The sequence below is a fragment of the Orbicella franksi genome, chromosome 5 (assembly GCF_964199315.1).
Source record: "Orbicella franksi chromosome 5, jaOrbFran1.1, whole genome shotgun sequence".
In the NCBI taxonomy this organism is placed as follows: domain Eukaryota; kingdom Metazoa; phylum Cnidaria; class Anthozoa; order Scleractinia; family Merulinidae; genus Orbicella; species Orbicella franksi.
This window is the reverse complement of record NC_138149.1, coordinates 31,382,428-31,406,463: the sequence shown is the minus strand read 5'-3', so window position 1 is coordinate 31,406,463 and position 24,036 is coordinate 31,382,428. Positions and strand designations below refer to the sequence as shown.

Genomic DNA, 24,036 nt, shown 5'->3' with positions numbered 1-24,036 from the left:
AATTATTTATAAATCAGGTCATCTCTAAAATAGTTATTTACATATCATAAAGTTTGTAAATCCCATTATTTATAAATAAACTACTTCGCCGGGAGTGTAAATTAATTATTTATAGATAATGAACTTCACTAAGTGTGTAAATTCATTATTTAGAAATAATGAATTTCACCTCGCCAAGTGTAAATTTAATATTTATAAATAATGAACTTCACTGAGTGTGTAAATTCATTATTTAGAAATAATAAATGTCACCTCGCCGAGTGTAAATTTATTATTTAGAAATAATGAACTTCACTGAGTGTGTAAATTCATTATTTAGAAATAATGAAGTTTCACCTCACCGAGTGTAAATTTATTATTTAGAAATAATGAATTTAACCGTGTGTGTAAATTCACTATTTACAAATAATGAAGTTTCATCTCGCCGAGTGTAAATTTATTACTTCTAAATAATGAACTTCACTGAGTATGTAAATTCATTATTTAGAAATAGAAACAGCCTCCGAAATCGATCGGGCAAGAGACGCTGGGTCAGCCATTCATACTTTCATTATTTCTAAATAATGAATTTACATACTCAATGAAGTTCATTATTTCTAAGTAATAAATTTACCCTCGGCAAGATGAAACTTCATTATCTCTAAACAATGAATTTCTAAATAATGAATTTACACACACGGTTAAATTCATTATTTCTAAATAATAAATTTACAGTCGGCGAGATGAAACTTCATTATTTCTAAATAATGAAATTACACACTCAGAGAAGTTCATTATTTATAAATAGTAAATTTACAGTCGGTGAGGTGAAATTCATTATTTCTAAATAATGAATTTACACACTCAGTGAAGTTCATTATTTATAAATAATAAATTTACACTCGGCGAGGTGAAATTCATTATTTGTAAATAATGAATTTACACACTCTGTAAAGTTCATTATTTATAAATAATAAATTTACACTCGGCGAGGTGAAATTTATTATTTCTAAACAATGAATTTACACTCCCGGCGAAGTAATTTATTTATAAATAATGGGATTTACAAACTTTATGATATGTAAATAACTATTTTAGAGATGTCCTGATTTATAAATAATTGAAGTTGTTTAGTTTGTTATTTATATATAATAACTCTATGGTAAAAGATTATTTATAAATCAGGACGTACCTAAAATAATTATTTACATATCAACGGACAAGTTCTTGTGTCTTATTTATGAACAAATTTTGTGGCATTTCCAATTATTTATAAATAAGGGGGAAATGGCATAAATTCGGTCTAAATAATAAATTTACAAACGGCGCCCCATACTAATCTGATACATTGCACGTTCATGTTTGTTCGTCGCGATTTCAGTTGGTATTTGTTATTTTCTCTTTTATGATTCAGTAAATGAAGTCAATTCTAAGCGCGATCATGGCCCAGGGCATTTGTCGGGCATTCGACGGGATGTTGATATCCACGTGGGGTATTTGATCCCAAGGGGATTAGATTCCCAGTTGTCAATCAGTTAAAGTCGTCAATGGAAAAATTTACCGTAAGCAGTAAAAACACACAATTAAAGGCTGTATTTTTAGCCTTGCAGAGACTCGCTAGCATCGATTTCCAATGATGTTGGAAATTATTTGATTCCTCGTAGTTTATAGGAAAAATTGTAGGCTAAACTCCAGAATACCCGGCCACTTATTAGCATCTCATTGAATAAGAATAGCAACTATTGTTATATACCTCGTTCTTCAAAGCCCACCGACACATGTAAATAAAGTGGCCGGGTATTCTGAAGTTGCTCCAAATTGTAGCTTCATTCACTCATTTCAGATTTGGTTAGAATAAAGATTTCAATAGTACTTCAGATAAAATCGCGATAGTATTGTTGGTGTTGCTCCGCCGTACCCTGCGGTACAACCAGACGTGTCTGTCTTTAGACTGTCTGCGACGCAGGCTATCGCCGGGGTAAGGGGACATTTGCACTCTTGTCTAAGAGCCATTAGGTAATTTAGCTGTGATCAAAATGGCAAATGCCTGGGGATATAAAGGCGAAGGAGCTTGGATTTGATGAAGTCATTACTATATCTACCATTACGTATCGATCAAATAGAGAGATCAACATCCCCAATAGCCCCCCCCCCCCCAAGGCACTCCCTTATATGGGCTATATAGGTATGTGCGGCCCCAAAGGGTATGGTTTTTCAGCTGTTTTGGTCATAAATAGGGTATCGATTTTAGCTGATTTTGGCCATTTTGGTCATAAATAGGGTGTAGTTTTTACACTCTAGCCTTGATATGGGTATGCTTTTAAAAAGAAGCCACTTTTTCGTCATTATCGAAAAGAAAATCAGGCTTTTGGGAAGCGGGCCACACACCCCCACCCGATTTTTCTGGGCGTACCCCCCGGGCAATAGACTAAGTGTTCTACATGCGCCCCGGGTGACGGGAATTTGACATCATTTGTTGATAGTGGGGTGAGGAATTTGACACTTATGGGAGGGGTAGGGTAGGATTTGAACCAGTCATCACGGTGAGGCGTTGCGGGCGCAGAAGGCATCACGGGACAACACCGATCTTGTAGTCTTGTATTCGTTGTGGATCAGAAACAATGCCTTCAAACGGTTTGTACAGTGTTTTTAAGTAAATGTTAAGTCTTACTTGTAAAACTTTAGTCACTCCTACAGTTAAATAATATGCAAAAGAATTATTCTAGGCATAGTGAAAGCCAAAAGCGCTCGTTCGAGAGTGGTCGATTATTCTTCTCTTCTAGTTATTATTTTTGCCATAGCATATCCTTGAGGTTGCCCGGGGAATAGTCGGAAGTTCCGAATCGACTGATACTTTATTTTCATGATTCCCTGGATAGCCAGCACAAGAACCAAGTGACCATACTATAAAATGCTAAACCCGGGTTTCTGGAAAATTAAGCAGCGTGGACTAGTACTGTTGACTCTCTCCTCCGCAGAGGTTTGAACGTTCGTTATACGCCGGTAACCGTGCGCCTGCACTTACATTATTACTCAGCGGATCCTCCCCACCCGAAAAAAAAGCCCGTGAGCATCTGCGGAAGAGAGAGGAGTGTTGATAATCTTCCCCGTTGGGTTAGTGGCCTGCCCGTGAGTGGAGAGACACTGAGAGAAAGTGCCTCAGCTAACCTCATACCCAAGAGCTCTTTGGGTTCGCCACCCAATTTTCCCTCTCAGTGTTTGTGGGGGAGGAAAGATTGAGGGGGCCTAGAAGGCTAGCCTTACCCTAGTCTGATTCTCAGCGTACGGAGGAGACCTTCTCAGATCGAAGACCGGGGTTGAGCCCAGGCCTATCTAACCCCCTCCCCAACACATACGAAGAAAAGAAGACAATACTACAGGGATTTTATTTGTCAAACTTCGACTCTCTTTAATTTGTATTAAACCTCAGAAAAATTTCAGCGGTACAAATGACCCTCTCCTCATTTTATATACAAGTAGGCTCAATAGATAACGGTGAAGAGGGTCACAGGGGTTTTTCGTAGCAAAAATACAAATGATTGGCTTTTATCGACTCTGCCCTTGTTACCGAGTCTTTAATTAGCTCTTATTAACCCAGCAGGAGGTTTGTATGGGAGAATCTTGACCGAGGTTGTGAGTACAGACCGAACGCAGTGACGTCTGTACACACGACCGAGGTCAAGATCCTCCCATACAGACCGACTTAGCTCGGTTAATAAGATGTTGATTAATTGGCAAAGAAGAAAACTTTAATTCGTTTAATGTAACTGGTTTGTACTAGCTGACATTTTGCTTGCGAACGGCGATGAGCTTAACTTAAACCTGCCGAAATTTGCTCGTCCTCTCTACTTTTTTTTGTCATGAGAAGTAAATAAAAGAAAATGGTGAACATTTTTGTATTTTAGTTTGCTACTTTTTCAACGCAAAATGAAACCGGTCTAGATGTCGGTCTAGATGGGAAAATCTAGACCGCGGTCAATATCGATTTCAGCCAATCAAATTCGTGAATTCAGTAGTTCCCAGTCCTTGTGAGACACAGCCATATAATAAACCGAATTACAAACTACAAGCATTTCCTAAATTCCATCAGACTGTTGAGCGACAGACGAAAAAACACAAGGAAAATAGTTGCCGTAGCCATTTGAACTCACGCTTTTTTCCTACTCGCGCTCGACAGATAGCGACTGACTTGTGTCTGTGAGCATTACCGCGGCAAAAATCGCCGCTCAATATGAGTTTATGAGTCTCTACACTAACTGTTTCCTTTTTACCCCTTTTTCATAAGGCTAAATTGTGACATAACTACAAGAGATTTGGATGATTGCGGGTGACCATATGGACCTGTGTCCAGGTTCCAGCATGTGATATTCACAAAGCCGACTCGTGACGGAAAATCACGACAACAGAGAAACGTATGCTGGAACGTTTCTTTGCCATGCTCTTAAAATTAAACTTTAACGTCTGATCCAGATGCTCCCTGTAAATAAACAAAGACGAACAGAGAAAAGTGAAAAAATGGGCCTTTTTCTCCTACTTGTCCTTTTGCAGTAGCTCGCCTTTTGATAACTATTATTCTAAGAGTTCCTTAGAATTTGGAAGTTGACAAAAATGACGCCAAACGGTAAGATTTTTTAACTGCTCGACACTGAAATAGGATCTCTGGAAGATTTTGGTTCTTTGGTCTGATACAAGAAGAGGATTTCTTTTATCGGGTGTGGGCCGTAAGGTCCCGAAATGATTACGGCGTTATCTCTTTTGAAGATATACTGGGGAGCTAAGCCTTCCACGAAAAATACAGCGAGCGAGGTAATCACAGAATTTGTTACTGGATGTCACAACAAAGTTAATCCAAACGCATTTATCAGTGCAGAAAATTATACCTCTTGGGTTAGCACAGAAAGGGGGCTTCGAGAACTCCCCCTAGTGTTAGGGATTTTACGACTTGACAAGAAATGTCCCTGTTACAGTAAGCAATTGTTCTTGCAACTTATCTCGTTTTATGTGGCGCCGTTGCGAGACAAGTTACGAGAGATGTTTCCTAGAGTGACGACCCCTGGAATGAAGAAAACATGCCCCGCAATGTTTTCGTTGCAGTAGTGAGCGTTGTGAAAAGTCGAACTTGATTCTACGTTATGTAACGCCGCCTGCGACAAAATTAAACGTTGTGACGCAACGTTCATTTCAGAGGGTATCACACGTAGCACAACTTGTAACGCAACAAAACTGCGACAGGTGTAAGAAATATTGCTAGTGTAGTGGGTAACTGACCTGTTGTTGGGTTCCCCACATAATGTAACCAGCTCTTGTGGCAGCTTGATATTCTTCAATCAACTGCTGCACAACCTCTCTGTAAATGAAGCAAAGCGGCAAGGCACAGTTTTAGTCTAATGCACCGTTCACACCAACTAAATTAGTTTAACTAAAACAGGATAAGTTTTTCTTTTCTGTCGATTTCGCTTTGCAGTCATTTTGCTAACATATTTTACTCGAACATGTGTTTACTTTGTTTAGTTGTGGGGTATGCATGGTATGAGCAACCTTGTTTAGTTAAACCACTTTTAAACATGTTTAACTTGTTGGTGTGAACAGGGTATAAGTATCTTAGCGACATAAATATCTCAGATTCGAGTAATGTTACACTGATTACCCAGAATTTCCCGATTCGCACTAGTTGGTTTTACCTTGTTGAAGCTGCCGCATTTTTATTGGTTTTAGACCAAACCTTCACAAGAAACCGTTTTGTCCTCTTTTTCCAACTTTAGGAGTGCATACGTACTCGAGAAGGATTCACTTTTAAGAAAACTTGCACAGCGTTAATTTCCAATCAAATCTCATTCTGAAAGGTCGGCAGAGAAGTTTGGTAAACCCATTAAAATCTGTAAAGATGTCACGCGGACAAAAGTGATCGAAGCAAGCGAGAAGTTCTACCACGTCTATTTCCATTTATTTTAACCACAAAAGACAGAATGTTCATTTGAAAGATTAAGAAAACAACTGCAAAATTTCAGTGCCTCCAAAGAACGGTATCACTGCCGAGTCTTTTTAATACTTTCTTTGGCCTAGTCCAAAAGTCGTGCTACTGCCCTGCCGAACTCAAATGAATTTGGCCCGGCAGTGGCACGACAAAAGAACGGTAGTGGTTTCAAACGTCGAATTTAATTCAGTCGAGCCGAAGGTCGAAAGAAGTTTGCTTTACTGAAGACGATTTTAAATGCTATAAAGCAACGGCAGCTGATGCAGCAGGCTATGAATTCAGTTTGGCACGGGCCGAACTGAGTGGTTTTAAACGTCACGCCACTGCCGTGCTTAGGTCGAATTTAATTATTGAATTTAGTTCGGCAGGGCAGTTGCACCACGTTTAGAATAGGCCTTAGCTTCAGTCATTGCTGTTATCGCGTCTCATTAATTTCTTACCTTGATGCATCAAGCTCGTCAAAGTTGTCCTTGAATATCTCCTCTTTTTTGTAATTTTCCAAGAAAGCTTCTCTCTTCCGAAGTTTATCATAGAGTCTGCAGTTCTTCTCAAAGACCTGTTGAAAACCACAGTATGTAATTTCTTTTGTTGTGAAGCTCAATAATGTTTATAGAATTTAGTATTTTTGGTTTGTGATCATCAATTGTTTATTATTTTGTAGGTACCACGTTTGTCTTATGATTCTAGGGCCCGACGACTGGCCTTGGTCTGGATCTCCCACAAAACACCCTGTTTGAGTTTCTTGTTCTCTAAACTGTAGTTCCTACAGATTGATTGTTTCAAGAACTTTGTAGTTCGCTTCTGAAAGTCGCGTGAAAGTGTTTGGGTTTGTATTCCAAAACGATGTTTAATCCTTTAAGGCCAATTCGCCTGTGTGGTCCACACATAGGGCGCTTTCCATTCGACCAAAAATTCCGAAATTTGCTCTGCCGCAATTTCTTCTGTCCCCTCTATCTGAATTACTGAATCTGCCCCTGTGGCAGACATTTTCTCTGGTTCCACCAGGAACTGTAGTGAAACATTCGACTTACAGTTGATATACTGGTGTGGTTCGCCAACATCAGTCCGCTAACCCTGTGTGCAGTCTGTACGTATGGAGACTTTCTAGAGAGGGCAACCTAAACACAGCAAAAATAACAGAACAGACTGAGCCACTTGAAAATTTTTGTTACAGTTACATAAAACAGGATTATGTGTATTGCAGTTGTGTTCCAAAATGAACGTACTAGATTAAAAGACTATCTATGTTTGCAGTGTTTTATTTCTACTTATACGTAAAGCTGGTACTGAAGTAAAATATATTGGGCCCCTTTAAAATGTAGTCTTGTTATTACATGTACCTGAATACTGGCAGGTCCCCATGGAATAAATTCTGCAAGTTTTCTCTCCCGGATACGCTGAAGACTCTTGTGAACCTTGAATGCCAAAAGAACACCATTCAGACAATATTAATAATATTAGCTACATTTTAAGCAGTTTCGTTTAGAGCCGGGCACCGGGCAAATTGACCAACCGTGAAGACAATTTGTGTCACGCTAGTTTGACCATCTAGCAGAAAGTTTTTCTTACAAAGAAGTTCAGTTCAAATAGTTTAGCCTGCCTGTGAAAACCAGTTGTTCTCCTACTGAAAACGCTAATGAAACCCCTGAGTTTTATAGGGGTCATTTCTTAACTCAATGCGCCTAACAGCAAATAAAAAGATGACCCTCAGCAACAATTATTGATTAAGGAAATCACCGATATGAGGACTTGTTAATTTGAGAACTGTAATTAATTTGAGAACATATGCTGTCGTTTGATCAGTCGTTTCTCTACAAGATACAGTTTACATCGAAACTGCTTTGATACACACTTTTTCTGCCAAGGAAAACTGATATTCCAGCAAAATGTTCTAAATAAAAACTCGTCAGCAGCATGTTTCATGACTTCCTTACAAACATAAGGTTGCTACTTGTCACTATAAAATTCAACCAAACACTACAAGCAGGCAATGACACGGACAAACATAAGCTCTCAATAAAATCACATGCTGTGTTTCCTTCAAACAGCAATGTTCATCACTGTACCTGTGTGGGGTCAACCTCGCCCTGAATGATGTTGAGAATGGAGATGTAACAGTGGTTATTTTTTCGGTCTCGCAGGGTTGATACCATTACATTTTTGGGCTAAAGGAAACAAAAAACATAATATGCAATAAAATGAGAGTAACTTCATTCATAGCAGCTTCAATATTTTCTTCCAGACTAAGGCAAAGCAGATTTCAGGCTTGATTCATTTCTTTGAAAGTGAAGTATGATCATCGCAGTAAATTTTCCAATTTAAGCAACTGGAAAGAAGAAGCCTGAAAAAAAAATCAGGGCTTCAATGGGATTCGAACCAGTGACCTCCGCGATACCGGTGCGATGCTCTACCAACTGAGTTATGAAGCCACACATTGGGAGTGAGGTCAATTAATTGAGTTCATATATTCCCGCGAGTGAAATGATGTGAAGTACCGGTATATATGAAATAATTCATATTTGAACTGCGGTAGTAGATGAAAGTGAAGTATGATCATCGCAGTAAATTTTCCAATTTAAGCAACTGGAAAGAAGAAGCCTGAAAAAAAAAAAAATCAGGGCTTCAACAGGATTCGAACCCGTGACCTCCGCGATACCGGTGCGATCATACTTCATGATCATGATCATACTTCACTTTCATCTACTACCGCAGTTCAATATGAATTATTTCATATATACTTCACATTCATTTCTTTGTTGAAAGGAGAGTATAAAATACACCATCCTCTTTTTTGAATGGCTTCTCACCTGTAACAATCTTCTCATGACATCAAGCACTGTTGTTTTACGAATGTTAGCCACCTAAAAATAAAAATTTAATTAGAAGAAATAATGATGTTCAAGAGTATACCTGAAAATTTGTATCATAAAGTACAGAGAAGCTGGGGGGTAGAATGGTCAGAAAAAGGAATTAATTGCTTACGCCAAGTTTACACACCACTACCTGGATGTCACTGGTACCATGAAAGTCAATTTGCCAACTTTTATAGACATGTAACACAAGGAAAATGACTAGGCTAAGTTTCACCAAACCAAGGCTGTTGTCTAAGAAAAATTATGAGGAGCTCAAAGGTTCCTAACCATGAAATCCTGGGTGCCCAGCACTTAAGGTTATATGAAAAAAGTAAGTTTTTCCAGTCTACCAAAGGCAAAAGTGAGTCACCTGTGGCACCTGGGCAGTTCTAGAGCACAACCCTGTAAATCTAAACTCATTAACCATAACTCAACAACTGACAGCATTGCTACAATATCTAGTCAAATCCTTTGAAATCCCGTTGAAAAGTTATACAGCACTAAGGAATTAGACATGAAGCCATTTCTTGTTATAGCAGAGCTATTCAAATTTCAAGATTTGAGAAATTATAAACAGCATATATATACATGTAGCAAAGTAACAGACATTTAGACTTGTAAGTAAAATACCTTTTGATCAGTAGTAAGTGGAGTGTAACCAGTCATCAGAAAATGCAACCGTGGCGTGGGAATTAGTGATGCAATCAAACCAATGAGATCATTGTTCATGTAACCTGAAAAAAAAGTTGTTCATTTAGCATGATTTGAATCCATCATCTTGCTTCAACTACAAAAGAACAACAGTTCACTTTTGAGCCATGAGGGAGGAGATTCATTTGCCTTGGCTGCATTCTTATGCCACAAATTTTTAAACTAAAGGAAAAAAGGAAACACAGTAACTTTACGTGTTACTTTTGCATCACTTTGTAACTAAGTCTCTCTTTTTACCAATCTATCCCTTACCTGGATATCTGAGAGTCGTTGTACTGGTAGCCATTATTGTGGATACCTGGAAAGAAATTGTCAAATAAAATCTGCATTCAGAGAATCCACAGGTGGCATTTAAAAATTACATTTTCTTCTTGTTCACAAAAAGTGAAACCAATAAACCAGAATTTTGTAATGTTTAAAACCAGTTGGAGAGGCATTTCTTGGAAAGCTAGTGATTGCCTAAATAGCTCTGCACTTTGATAATTAACAAACAAATGATAGAAAGTTGTCTACACTTCTTTGACCCATGTTTGCTTGCTCCAAATGCTGTCACTATATTCAATTTTTTTTCTTTTCTCTGTTGCATTGGATGTGATCTGGTGGGTATCCCCTGCATGCAGGTATAAGGAATCCCAACATAAAATATTCAAAATGTCTCTGCCTACCAGTTGATTCACTTGAGAAAATGTGGGATTCTGAATGTGAAGCCTGTCTGCAGCTATTCTGTTTAAAGCTGTATTGTCAAGTACAACCTTCAAAGGCAACAAAGAAATTTATTGTATAGTTATGTAAAACTATAAGTGAGATTCGACGGACACTCATCATTTATCAAAAATTAGATCGTGCTGTTCTAGAAAATGGCCCATCAAAGGTCATTGACAATGCAGAGGGTATGGGCATCTCAAAAGCCAGAACATTTAAAAGAAAGTATAAAGCTACACTGAAATTTCCAAAAGGGAGGAGGATTCAATCAAAAAAACCTTCTGAGCTGAGGATATGGATTTTATAGAACAACAAATAAGCCGTTTCTATCATACAAATTTCTTGTGGATACGTCACTTTACTTCTGACCAGCTTACGACTACGTGAGGCAAACACTTGTAGCTTTGTTGTGACCTTTTTTTAATTTTCAGTGTTTCATTTTTCTATGGACCATTTTCTAGACCACTCAAAGAATGTTTCATGAAGAGAAATTTATTTATCTATTTGAATTAATATTTAAGTTTTATAACAACTTTACAACCAATTACCTTCTGCTAGTTAGAGTGATGTAACAGTTCTTGAATTTTGTACAAGTAGTAAGCACACCTACCACACAATCTGCATTTTGTGTAAGACGTTTGAGCGTGAGTATGGAGTTATATGGCTGTACTACAACATCACTGATGTCTTCCTGTAAAACAGAAAGACAGCTCTTTCAGAAATAAAGTGACTGTTGGGTTGTGATTATTCTCAAAATTAGGTTACATCAAAAATGTATACAGAAAGACAGCTCTTTCAGAAATAAAGTGACTGTTGGTTTGTGATTATTCTCAAAATTAGTTTACATCAAAAATGTATACAGAAAGACAGCTCTTTCAGAAATAAAGTGACTGTTGGTTTGTGATTATTCTCAAAATTAGGTTACATCAAAAATGTATACAGAAAGACAGCTCTTTCAGAAATAAAGTCACTGTTGGGTTGTGATTATTCTCAAAATTAGGTTACATCAAAAATGTATACAGAAAGACACCTCTTTCAGAAATAAAGTTACTGTTGGTTTGTGATTATTCTCAAAATTTGGTTACATCAAAATAAAAAAGAAACAACAATAAAGGCATCTTACTTGCTGTGGAAAAACTGAGTATGTCTGAATCAACTTCTTTGGAAACCTGTTGAAAATAAGACAAGAGATAATAATAACGTTCTTAGTTTCTTTCATCTTTACATCATTTTCAAGACGAAGCAAAAGTATATCACCACACACACAACTTTTGGTAAGCATCTTACAGGTAACTGAATCTCCCAGTTTTGACAGAAATATTGCATTATTTTCCTTGGCACATCTATTTCTCAAATAGATCCCAGGATTTCCACTTCCTACAGGTTTATATGTTGATTGATAGCAATGAAATTTAACACTACCTGTCGTTTAGTTTTTCCAAGAGGTATGAGCCCATTCCAGATCCTGTTCCACCGGCTATTGAATGACACATCACAAAACCCTGAAAAAAAAGCATGACACTCAAAAACCATGTTTTTAAACTTCATAGATTGAGCCTCTGATGAAACAATCTATTTGGATGGACATAAAAAACTTGTTTTGTCAAAAAAAAAAAAAAATCAGATAGATCTGAGCGGGTCATGTCTACTTGATATGCTAGCAAAAATTTCCCAGATCATGTGTACTAAAGGCATCCATGGTCAAGTGTTGATCAATACCCTTGCTTGATACCTTGATCGACACTTCCATTGACCCTTGATCAATGTCTCAATAGTCGGTTGAGAGTTCAATAATTTTCGCAAAACACACCATTGAGGACTGATCGATACATATGAGACGCTCAACACTAGGCCGACTATCAACCAACTGTTGATCAAGTGTTGATCAGGCGTCAATCAAGATGACGATAGAGTATCGATCGAGATGTCCTTAGATTGTTGATCGAGATGTTGATTGAGTGTTGGTCGAGGGTGGATTGAGGGTATCAATTGACAATCAACCGTTGACGCCCTTTGTACACATGATCCAATTTCCCTTCAGTACTGGTACCTCTAAACTGTCACTGCCATCAGCTTCTCTGTCGATAATATCAAATGTTTCTTCATGAAGTCGTTCAGCCTAAAAAAAATCATAGATCACTGATTACTGACAATATTTTTACTTTACATGGTAAGTAACATCAAGATTCAAAATCTTAATATTGACAGGTGAAAAGTTCAGAAAAACCACTCTGAAACCTGAGAATATCCACTGGCCCAATTGTTGCCTGCACCTCCACCATGTTTTGAAGTGTACATGTTTTCAGGGTTGTACAAATTGGCATACGGCGAAGAAGTGATTGCATCTATTACCTGAAAAATATTTCAGTCAGCTGTTTATTGACAAATAAGAGACCACCAAACAATAGCAAATTCACTTACCCTTGGTTCTAAATCCAAAAGAACTGCTCTGGGAATATAGTGTTCATCATCAGCCTAAGAAAAAAATCAGTTGCATCATGACTTTAAAAATAAAGACAATCACTACCGTAAGGGTATTACAAAAATCAGGAAGTGGGTGCATATAACCTTTACCTGATAGAAAAACACATCTTTTCTGTCAGTCCCATCTGTGGCAAAGTCTTCAAGGATTCCATCTGGAGATCAAAGAAACACACATAAAAGACAGACCATTATTTTTTGAGGGGGGCGGAGGGGAGGTTGAGCAATTTTCTGGGGCATGAATTTTTTTCTCACCTTTAGGTTGTGCATGATATTTTCTTGGCGGGCAATAGCTTGCATAATAATTTTTTTAAAGTCAAACACAGGACCTGGTTAGCCGTAGCGCTTGGTCGATTTTTTTCCCATGGTTCCCCTTGCATGGTTTTTTTTTCCAGCTCAGTTTTTGCTGTGCAGGAATTATTTTTGGAAATTACCCATTCCCTTCTCCTCTGAAGAGTAATGGTCTGTACCTAATGATAGGAGGAAAACAATATATTGGGTTTCATTTCATACTGCAAAGGACAGAGGATCAACGAAATGCCAGGTTGTTGGTTGGGAGAGGGGTGATCAATTCAACAATGCCCCGGCTTGAATAAGAAAGGGTTCTGTTAAGCTGATGCAAGTACACTGTAAGCATATTTGCTTGCAGGACACAAACATTAATCACCTCACTGCGAGAACTGTGTAGTGTTCCTATTACTTGCATACACAATGAAATTTGTGTTCATTCTAGAAAATACCCATACCACCAAACCATTTACTATGTCCCATACCACCGAATTGAAGGTTCTTGGTTCGTACCCCTCCACTCCTCTTGCCCCCTGCACCCTTTCAAAAAATTATTCCCACTTTAGTTCCACACCATCTTTTAGAACATTTAGGCATTTGAAGTCCCCCACCTCTTGGAATTTCAGGTGACCTTCCATGGATTGAGTAAGGTAACCCGAAAACACTGACCCCCGGTCTGCGGACCCCCACTACAGACCGGGTCCACGGACTACCTATGGACCAGTCCACGGACTCCCCCTACGGACCCCCTCTACAGACCACCCCCCAAAATATAATAAAAATAATAAATAAATATTTCAGTTGCGGGTTGTCCGACAGATTACTCGTGACGGCGAAATTTCGAAGGTTACATCTTACAAATGGGCAGACCTGGATTCAGGCTCAGGTGCAATTTATATAATTACACATTGTCATTTCCTTTGCTGTGGCCATAAAGTATAAGAAAGACACGTACGGGGAAGCCTCGAAATTTGTGTTCTTTCCCCTCTGCAATTTTGTTCAGCCCATCCTCCCGTGGGCTCGTGAACTTGTTCCAGGCTTCACAATTTACTCAGCGGAATAACAGATACAAACAAGAATAAATGGCCTAAAAATATATCTTCCATAGCCAGATTGAGCCACAAATGGAAGGTAAGAACTTTCCTTCTTACCTTCGGCATCTCCTTACACTGAAAATGGCTTTTAGGCAATTTTTTTGGGGGGGAGGGGGGGTGGGGTGTTAAAAACCCAAGTCTGTTACATTTGCACAGTGTAGCACTCGAAAAATCACTGACACGAGTTTGAATCTACTAGACAACCCATAAGTGAAATCTTTATTTATTTTTACACTATTTTAGGGTGGTGCATAGAGGAGGTCCGTAGGGGTAGTCCATGGACCGGTCCGTAGGGTAATCCGCGGACCTGGTCCGTTGTGGGGGTCTGCGGACCAGGGATCAGTGTTTTCAGGTTACCTGATTGAGTATGGATATTTTCTGGAATAATTTGCATATATGTAACTGGCCCACATCCACAAAAAATTTCCCGGGAGGGGGTTCAGTCTTATATGGCCCATATGTGGAAGTGCCCCAGGAGGGCATCGTTTTTAGCCTCACTGTCCTGAAGAAGGTAAAATAATTTTCTGTAAGTCTGTCCTAAACAGGGTCTAAGCCTATCCTAAACTGGTTATGACTGCACAATTTCTGTCGTTAAATGCGATTAAGCATGAGTTGACCATTCCAGGCCACACCAGAGAAACCAGAGTTTGCATGGGGTTTAAAAAACAAAATAATGGCGAACTACCTGGTCGTATTCCGTGTTCAGCACAAAGCTGCTTCCAGAATTCCATCCCAACTGTTCAAAAAGAAGAGGAAAATAAGGATTTAAGCTTGCTATCAGCAAGACATTTTTCAAAAGAAGATCTCGACATCCAAGCCAATATGCACAAAACATGCATCCACTGCGGTGGTTCTTGGTAAACGCTCTCAAAAAAACTTACTTTGATTTCCACATTGTCCAATTTGCAGAGTTATAATTTCACGGGGCATCTCGATTTAATATATGCGATTAAATGGCGTTAAAAGATCTTAAACCTTATCGAAATGAACATGGAAACCCATCAAAGTCGAAAATGGCGGCAAGTATCAGGTACATCGATTGTGTCAGCGGTCTACTGGAAACTCAGTATTAGGGATTGGTGGGTGGAGTTTACTTGTAAATTAAGTCTAACCACTTTCATTGAATAAGAAATCCATATTCTTCAAAACTTTGTGTCACTGAAAATTTGTTAATATCAGAACGAGGATTAGTAAGTTAAAAGGACTGAAAAATGAAAATTTCTTTTAGTAGCACTAATTGTCTCATAATTCTTCCTTTCCCGTCCCTCCCGTCCCTTTCTTCGGCGTTTTGTAACATTGTTGTTTGTACAGCCGGCTGACAGCTCTAAATGGCCGCTAAAGACCTTCTGCAAGTGTTGCTGCAAGTCAGCGAAAAATCGGCCCAAATTGCACGAGCATGGCGCTGTCAGGAGGAACTGTTCGAGTTGATGGTCGAAGAGAAAACAGAGAAAGAGAAGAACCAGCGATTTGTACACGATTTTAAGACGCTGGCCGATGTGCTTGTTCAAGAAGTCGTGAAACATTATGTCACCCAGAAGGTGAGTTGAGCTCAAGCTGTTGTATTGGCGCAATAAATCGACGCGGTTTTTGACTTTACACACTTTAATTGCGACTATCCCGAGACAATTTCGTTCTAGGAATGATCCACCTTATTTCAAAAGTGTAAACGTCTTTCTTTTCTTCACCCATACAGTTTCCTGAGTTCAGTGGTTATATTTTCGGCGAAGAATCAAACATATTCACCAACAGCTTTGGCCAGGAAATTAGAATAGAAGTTCAAGAAGACCCTTCTGAGACGTCCAAACATTTGGCGACGGTTCTTTGTGGAAACGAAAGTGCTGCCCGTCTGCTGGCAGATCTTATTCACGCTGACACTGTCTTGGAGAAAGAAGAAACACGAGCTTTGAATGATCAGTTAGATTTTGAGCTACCATTGAATGAGTTAGCCATTTGGATTGATCCAATTGGTAAGCGGGGAAGATTTGCAGACTCCAGGTGCACAACACCAGTTTTGTTTATTATCATGATATTTTTCAAATGCATCTATGTCTGTTATTACTTGGGTGTTTCTAAAACGTATCTTAGAAACTTAAATTTGTTTCTGTGAATGTTTGCAAAGTATGTGCTTACAAGTAAATTATTAAAACAAAGGTACCTGTTACCAGGGATACATTGTGGCTTCTGATTGGTCTATAGAGTGATTTTTAATTGACTGTGGAAAGTAATCAGGTGATTACTTTGGTCAGGGGTGGACCCAGGATTTTTCAAGGGAGGGGGGAGGCGTGTGGCTGGTACCTTGCAGCTGAAAAATCAATGGGACATGCTCCCAAAATGTTGTAATTTGAGAATTGGAACCTTTTCAATGAGGCACCTGTCCAGAGAGTTTGCATTTATTTCTGTTATAATAATTACAACCTTTTTCTAATTTTTTATGTTTTCCTTCTCCAAAAGGGGGGTTTTACAACAATCAGTTGAAAACTGAACTATTTTAGCAGTATAGCATATCATTTCAGATGTGCTAAACGCAGACATATTTCCGGCTGTCACTTGTCTCCACCAAAAATTTGGTAACAGCTGGAAATATGTCTTCATTTGCAGGCTAGGGTTTGGATGGTTAGCATGAAGACTCTGTAGCCAGAATCCAGGTTTAGTGAGCTATCAAAGGGTGTAGAGAGGATGATGGGCTGCTACTCTTACTCAAGAAATTAGCTAGTCAGTGTTCCAGTAGCTATTTGAGGAAAAATTTCGGGATAAATTACAGATCCCAATCTTCATTATTGGTTTTGTCTCAGTTTTCTGATGGTATTCTTTTTTTTCTCAGATTCTACAACAGAATACATTTCAAATTCTCCTGGAGAGGAAATTGACAGCATTGTAGTTTCAGGATTGCCCTGTGCAACTGTCCTTATTGGTGTATTTCATCGTGAAAGTGGTCTGCCTGTGGCTGGAGTTATCAATCAGCCTTTTTCAAGTCTGATCCAAGACAGCTCAAGTAGTAATCAGTGGAATGGAAGAAGGCTATGGGGAGTTACACATGCTGAGCATTTCTGTTATTTCCTTGGAAAAGAGAGAAGGACTGCAAGTGAAGCTAAAAGAGACACCACGTCTCGTAATTTTAAGATCGCTATAAGTGGAAGTGAAAGTGAAAACTTGAAAAAGACTCTGTTGTCTGCCGGTGCTAAGTTATTTCCAATTTCTGGTGTTGGCCACAAACTTCTTCACGTAATTGATGGCAATGTAGATTTCTATGTCCTTTCCCATGCCTCCTCCTTTAAGTGGGATACTTGTGCAGCACATGCAATACTTTGTTCCATGGGGGGAGGGGTGGTGACCTTCAATGGGGCCATGTCATTGAAATTAACAACAAAAGAACTTGATAAAGTGAATCTTGAAAAATGTAAAATAAAATATCACAAGCCAGATGATGACACTGGGAAGAAATGGAGCAACATCAATGGAGTGATTGCTTTTAAATCGTATCAAAGAGTTTTTCAACTCTTGGAATCTTTACACTGATAAATACAGTGACAAACAGAATTGAAAAGTTGGTTATATGTAATTTATTATATGAAATCACAAACTTATAGACTACTTGCAGTGGAAAACCCTCTGTTTTGTTGCACACATCTCAGTTTGTACATATCAATGTCGATAGTTAATAATGTAATGCCTGTAGTTAAATTATTTTTATCAAGGCCATGCTTGCAGTAGTTTAAACTGGGATGAGGTAAACCTGTAAAATTATGCTGTAAAGTCAAAAGGGGATTGAGATAGAACCCAACCTAGTTCCCTCATTCCGTTGTTCCCTTCCCTTTTCCCTTAGAAATTACCCACCCACACCCCCCCCCCCCCCCTCTATTGTTCCTAGAAAAGCCCTGGGAGTGAGCTTGAGGTAGAAACCTGTCTGTGATGGGCTTAGGACAAATTTTCAAATTAGGCAGTAGATATTGATGTTGAATTGTATTTAAGATTATGCTAGAAGTCAGCTGGCTTGACGTTACTGATGAACATTAAGAAATTTAATATGGGACATAGGAAAAATTAGACTTTTTGGAAGTCCAATGAAAATCTATATGCCTCCCAATAGTTATTTATGATAATAAAATTGTTTGGAAAATTCCAGTAAATTTATTAGGGGAATAGATATTACTGAAGATTTTGTGGTATTATTTCAGAGCTCATACAGAAGCCCTGATTAAGTTTTTTTTTCTTCAAATCAGTAACAAAGATATGTACAATAATGATTTGTGTATAATCAATTTTTTTTCAGGAAAAATATGTAAATTATTCACATGTAAGGGTTTATATGAAACATTTAATAAAGAAGGACAAGGTTGCAGACTTGGTAAATAACGAGTCATTGCTTAGTTAGGAAGTCAAAACTTTGTGATCTGACATGGAGCAAATTGATTTTGGATTACCAGAGCTTAAAGCATCTAGTCACCAGTTGAAATAAGTGGCCAGCACCCTGATTACTCAGTGAATAAATTTGTAGTGAACACAAGGAGCTGCATGTACAAAGGTCAGATGACCTTTCTGCAGATGGTTGATTCTTGTACAATCTTTTCTTTGGCCTGATTCTCAGACGTCCAGGTTGCTTGTGGCAGCACCCTTGAGCAAGTAACAATCAGGCTATTGTTTCTTTGGCTTTTCCAAAATACTACTACAGATGGAGGGGGATGTTGTGCTTTCATGGGTGAGTGATGAGGCTCAACAATGAGAAAGATTGAGGGATAAAATTAATTTGCTGTGCAAAAAAACTTTAGAGTAAGTGAAGCTCTACAATTGAAATATTTACAATTTATCTAATTCTGTGTTGCTATATAGTTCCTGGTACCTAATAATGACATTGGTCCAAAAATTGTGGAATGAAGAATAGAAGGAAATCATACAACACAGAAGGAATGGGGGAAAAGAATCAGTGAGTGGACGGAGTGGACTAGAGCTGAGACAATTGCAAACTTATTTCCGGTTCCTTTCATGAGGGCTGGAAGTACCGATGGAACGACATATCCCACGTGATCATTCTAAAATTTGGCGGGCTGGTGGCGGCAGCCATATTTCTGCTGGGAAAAAATGTCTTTCTTTGAAACATTAGAGACACATTTTGGAACCAGAGATTTGTATGAAGTATTGCGGCTGACAAAAGCCGCCTCAGAATCGGAGGTAAAACGAGCCTACCGAAAAAAGTCGCTGGAAGTCCATCCTGATCGCGCAGCAGAGGAAGATAAAGCGACAGCTACTGAAAAGTTTCAGTGTTTGAGCAGAGTTTACTCTGTATTGTCGGATCAAGACAAGAGAGCATTGTACGATGAATCTGGAGAAGTTGACGACGATGTTGTTGTACAAGAACGCGACTGGGATGCCTACTGGAGATTATTGTTCCAGAAAATAACCGTGGAAGATATAGCGGAGTTCGAGAACAACTACAAAGGTTCTGAGGAGGAAGTGAACGACCTCAAGTCAGCCTATCTGGATTATCAAGGGGACATGGACGCTATTTTGGAAAATGTGCTCTGTGCCACGGTCGACGACGATGAAAGGTTTAGGGGAATTATTGAGGAACTTATTTCAAAGGAAGATCTACCGAAATTCCCCGCCTTTGTGAGTGAGGGTAAAAAGAAGAAGAAAGCTAGAAAACAAAAAGTAAGTGAGAATTCACTTTTCCTGTAACCCTTGGCTGCAACTCCTCACCACCCCTTAGGGCCTCCTCCGGGAGGGGGGGGGGGGGCAACTCTACACACCCCTTACCCTTTTGTATACCATTTTGACAGAAAAGGTAGCCCTTTTATATATCTTTAATTGAAAAAAGGTACTTTCATAACTGGCCTGTATTATGAATAAATAATTTTCATGTAGTGCCTAATAAATGAAATGATACAGTCATAAGGTGCATCTGTTTGAAATATTTTAATTGAAGACCCTTTAAAATAACTAAATGACAGATTTTCCTACCCTTTCATACACCTCAAGTTATGAAATCCCTACCCTTTTGTACACCTGAAGCCTGAAAAATGTACCCCTTCAGGCAGAGCCTCCCCTGCGTCAACAAAACCTGGATTGGACCGGACCAGATCACGGATTGGATCACGGATTGGATCACGGATCGGATCGCGGATTGGATCATGGATCGGATCACAGAAAAAAAAAAAAAATTTTAAAGAAAAAAAAATCAAATCTTGTATAAGATAATAATAAATAAAAAATAAAAGTGAAAACTAAATTATGTTACATAAAAATAAGAATCCCGAATTTGACGCAATGACATGTTAATTACAGAGAATGACAAGAGGTCATTTAAAAAGCCACATAAGTGCCTAATTTACGACGAATTTAAATTGTAATGAACAGGCAGATGTAGTTATATTTGAACATTAGTTGGCTTGAAGCTTGCGTGAACCTCCCATTCTCGTTTTTGAAATTGTTGTTAGTACCAGTAGCTAATTCTCGGCTACTTTTTCGTGTCAGATGTGAGCGTTACAGTTAGCGTTACAGTTAATGAGAAAGCTTACGTACGAAAGCTTAAGGACATGACTTGCTTTAAAGGAGCTACGTTACGATTTGCGCATCTTGAAAAAACTAGCCCAGTTTTTCAAGTTCGTCATTTGCAGTCCTCGTTAATCTTTGCCATCCTTAACGATCCTCATTCCGTTTTGATTTGGTCTTGCCTCTTAAGTGCTTTCTATCCTAGAACATGATCATTTTAAGGTTTTATTCCGTATAAAGTTAACTCTTTACGACCCTAAAAATGACTTTAAAAATTGTGACGTAACTCCTAAAATGTTGTTTATTCTCGGGTTGCGTTATCGTTCACACTATCGATGTTACTCCTATATTTTTTTGTAAAACAGCTATATTTCCTTGAAATACAAATGGTCTGTTTCGTTTTATTCCAGTACGAAATATCGTATTCCAAACTCATATCTTGTAAAAGTATAGACTTGTCTCAGAAACAGAAATTGTTTGAAATCATCAGGTGTTTAATTTTTTAGTGTTTTTAGTTTTTGTGTTTCAATTCATACGTTCGTCCTATTATTAACATTCTGACTCATTTTATGACAGTTTACTCTTGATGCAAGCGAATATACAAAATATCATTTATCTGAACTGCGGAGAAAGATATGAAGACGTGATTGATCATCGCAATCAAAACCCAACAGCCTGAAAAAAATTCGTCTGTGACCAGCTCCCAGTTGGCTTGATATTATAAAAAAAATAAAGGAATATCACACCTGAATTAAATAAAACGTTCTGCTCACAGTAGTCACTCTAGTATAATTTGCTCAACAAAATTTTGATCTTGAATTTTGAATTTTGAATTTTTTTCCTTGATCCGATCCGTGATCCGATCCGTGATCCGGTCCGTGACCCAGTCCGTGATCCGGTCCGTGATCCAGTCCGTGATCCGGTCCATGATCCGGTCTGTGATCTGATCTGTGATCCAGTCCGATCTGATCCAGGTTTTGTCGACGCCGGAGCCTCCCTGTACAGGACATTAAAGGGAGTACCCTCTTGCCAGGGCTTCCCCGTGTTACTGAAGTCTATGAAAATAAGAAATATGAGCATTTCAGGCCCTGAAGGAAATAAGACACGTTAAATAACAAGATATCCCTCACTGCAGTAAACTTCCAAGAACCTAGATATCCTACAATGCCATTTGGAAGGTTTCCAGTCTCAAATTATGCACTTTGCATGTTTGTATAAAAATATTTTTGTCTTAAATGCAAAAACAGTGAAGGGGCTTGGGCCCACTTGCCCTTCCCTCTCATACACTTAAATGAGCATTTAAAAATATTTCAGACAACCTGAGCAAGTGTTGCTTTTGAAAGCAATTTTTTTTCCAAATTTTTTTTCTTGTGTGGTCATTGAAATAGCAAGTAAAATATGGCTCCTTTTGCAAACAAAAAGAAAAACAAACGTGCAGGTAGAATTAAACTGTGGACTACATAATGCAAATTGACTGCCAAGTACTTATCTACCACAGGCTCAGAAAGAGGCTGCTGAGGCAGAAGAAATGGCAAGAGAACTTGGCTTGAATGACAAATCTGATGACAGCCTGAAACAGCTAATAATGAAACGTCAGCAGGATAGGCAAGGAGCGATGGATGATATGATTGCTGGGCTGGAAGCAAAGTACTGCAAACCAAAAAAACAGAAAACCTCTAAAGGAAAAAAGAAGTGATCGCTGACTCTGGGATGGTCCAGTTTTGACATTGTGCGAACTAAAGAATATATCTGCAACTGCATAGTCCATGCTTTCTGAGACAAGACAATATATGACACAAATTTGTCAAGTTTGTTTTTGATGTTTGGTACTTGAGTCCCTTCAAGAGTTTTAAGCAATTTCTGTCTTAGCCCATTGTGGGTGGCTCTTACATCCTTCCTGTGTACATCCTTCCTGTCTCGCTCCAAGGTTTTGTTATATTTGCAAATAAAGTTAATAATTAATATGTAAGACTTTAAAGGAGGAAGTGGGATTTATACTTAAAATGTATATATCGTAAGAACAGCGTAACAATGAATATAAGATGGAAAATTATGAAAAAAACATTGTTCCTTTTATCATCACCCAAGGGAAAATTCTTTCAGCACCTGATAAATGCCGATAGTGTTTCCTGAAAATTGTCTTCTTTCTAGATGGTCCTCAAAGTGGTTTTACGTTCCAGAGTTCTGGCTTAAAAAGATTTGAGATCCTGGATTTAAAGACAAGAAAAGGGCTTAAGATGTCTTCTACCCACATATAAAGGTTCATATGAATATATGAGAACTGACAATCTTTGTCAGGCTCCAAGAAAAAAAACGCATTAGGTTCAGCTCTGAAGCAAAAACTTCAAAGTTGCCCACTTGGGCTTTCCTACCACTTTGGGACATTAAAAAAATTTGTTTCAGAGGAACCTTGGCTACTATTACTACGGCATTCTTTATTTTTTAAACATGGAAAATATTATTAAACTTGGAAAATATTATTTTCCAAGTTACAGTGGTGGGGTGATTTCACTCCATCACTCCTTCACTCCTTCACTTCCTGTTAGACTCCCATATGAAAAGGCAAGGGATGCTCGTGGGAAAATATGAATTTAACCCTTAAGGGAGACAATTGTGGGCGTTGCTTGAGCTTCATTACATCCTAAAAGATACGACGTAAAACGGAAGCGGCAGGTTTCTTTTGCAGGTCACAGCTCACAATCAAAAAGCACTCAGTAAAACTCGCGATGTAAGAATTACCCAAGACTCCCAAGAGGTTTATTGATGTTTCCATGCGACAACCCTCAACTAAAAAAATTCCTAGGGGTGGTATATGTACGAAATGGGTTGAAATGTAGCTTTCAGACATGTAGTGTTACATATATTTTATCGTAATAAGATAATTCATTATGATAGCAAATTGAACTGTTTTATTTCTATCTTTTTTTGAAATCTTTCCAACACGTATGTACTAAACAGAAACAAGAGGGTCCCCTACACCTCTTCTGAAAACAATTTCACGTATAAGTAATTGGCCTTTTCGTGCATCACGAAAAATTCGAAAAACAGCTTCACGTTCACAGAAAAAAGCAAGCAATCACGTTTCAAGTAAAAATGCAAAGGCTAAATCATGTGTCACATAAAAATACAAATTCTATCCACGTTTCGCAAAACATACAGAACCTTCCATTTTGATGCATCGAAATGCCGTGTGTGTCACATCGTGACAAACTAGATTCTAGGCCCTCCTGGTTCACAGTCGCTGTGGTTAGTTCTCAGTCCTTCAGCCGCAAGCGCGTCTAGTTTGGTGTAGTTTACGAGCTTTAATGACGCTAAAATCTCCAAAAAAAAGTGAACAATTATTCCTGCAAAAGTCTTTGGTTCACAAATCACACGCAAGTAAATGCATAATTTACGGATCAGTGTAAGCCTCTTTCGTTTTCATATTATATTGAAAGGCTACAAAAGAATTTATGTTTTCAACAGAAAT

General features: G+C 38.4%; 3 protein-coding genes and 1 long non-coding RNA gene across 4 annotated transcripts; 2 read left to right on the top strand and 2 right to left on the bottom strand.

The window, feature by feature from the left end:
- Positions 1-1,431: 1,431 nt before the first annotated feature.
- LOC145488207 (tubulin gamma-1 chain) lies at positions 1,432-15,099 on the bottom strand. Its single transcript, XM_081467027.1, has 19 exons — positions 14,963-15,099; positions 14,767-14,817; positions 12,793-12,854; positions 12,640-12,693; positions 12,457-12,570; positions 12,269-12,337; positions 11,641-11,720; positions 11,342-11,387; positions 10,829-10,909; positions 10,182-10,268; positions 9,769-9,814; positions 9,436-9,539; positions 8,761-8,814; positions 8,020-8,118; positions 7,294-7,368; positions 6,985-7,071; positions 6,394-6,509; positions 5,248-5,326; positions 1,432-4,456 (listed from the first exon to the last, which is right to left on the bottom strand). Exons 1-19 carry the CDS (start codon positions 15,009-15,011, stop codon positions 4,427-4,429), a joined length of 1,383 nt encoding a protein of 460 aa, XP_081323153.1. The 5' UTR covers positions 15,012-15,099; the 3' UTR covers positions 1,432-4,426.
- Positions 15,100-15,104: 5 nt separating this feature from the next.
- Positions 15,105-18,434, top strand: LOC145488208 (inositol polyphosphate 1-phosphatase-like). The gene is made up of 3 exons (XM_081467028.1): positions 15,105-15,619; positions 15,775-16,048; positions 16,903-18,434. Exons 1-3 carry the CDS (start codon positions 15,410-15,412, stop codon positions 17,595-17,597), a joined length of 1,179 nt encoding a protein of 392 aa, XP_081323154.1. The 5' UTR covers positions 15,105-15,409; the 3' UTR covers positions 17,598-18,434.
- A 669-nt stretch (positions 18,435-19,103) lies between these two features.
- Positions 19,104-22,755, top strand: LOC145488212 (dnaJ homolog subfamily C member 9-like). The gene is made up of 2 exons (XM_081467031.1): positions 19,104-19,727; positions 22,066-22,755. Exons 1-2 carry the CDS (start codon positions 19,158-19,160, stop codon positions 22,261-22,263), a joined length of 768 nt encoding a protein of 255 aa, XP_081323157.1. The 5' UTR covers positions 19,104-19,157; the 3' UTR covers positions 22,264-22,755.
- Positions 19,929-21,947, bottom strand: LOC145488218 (uncharacterized). The gene is made up of 2 exons (XR_014049488.1): positions 21,561-21,947; positions 19,929-20,116 (listed from the first exon to the last, which is right to left on the bottom strand). It is a non-coding gene; the product is annotated as an uncharacterized LOC145488218 (long non-coding RNA).
- Positions 22,756-24,036: the final 1,281 nt, after the last annotated feature.

Coding starts and splice junctions, on each gene's coding strand:
- LOC145488207 (XM_081467027.1), bottom strand. CDS start 15,011: ATGCCCCGTGAAATTATAACTCTGCAAATTGGACAATGTGGAAATCAA. Junction 8,815..9,435: donor CACTTACTACTGATCAAAAG/GTATTTTACTTA, acceptor TTTTATTTTTAG/GTGGCTAACATTCGTAAAAC. Junction 8,119..8,760: donor TCATGAGAAGATTGTTACAG/GTGAGAAGCCAT, acceptor TGTTTCCTTTAG/CCCAAAAATGTAATGGTATC.
- LOC145488208 (XM_081467028.1), top strand. CDS start 15,410: ATGGCCGCTAAAGACCTTCTGCAAGTGTTGCTGCAAGTCAGCGAAAAA. Junction 15,620..15,774: donor AACATTATGTCACCCAGAAG/GTGAGTTGAGCT, acceptor TCACCCATACAG/TTTCCTGAGTTCAGTGGTTA. Junction 16,049..16,902: donor CATTTGGATTGATCCAATTG/GTAAGCGGGGAA, acceptor TTTTTTTCTCAG/ATTCTACAACAGAATACATT.
- LOC145488212 (XM_081467031.1), top strand. CDS start 19,158: ATGTCTTTCTTTGAAACATTAGAGACACATTTTGGAACCAGAGATTTG. Junction 19,728..22,065: donor AGAAAGCTAGAAAACAAAAA/GTAAGTGAGAAT, acceptor TATCTACCACAG/GCTCAGAAAGAGGCTGCTGA.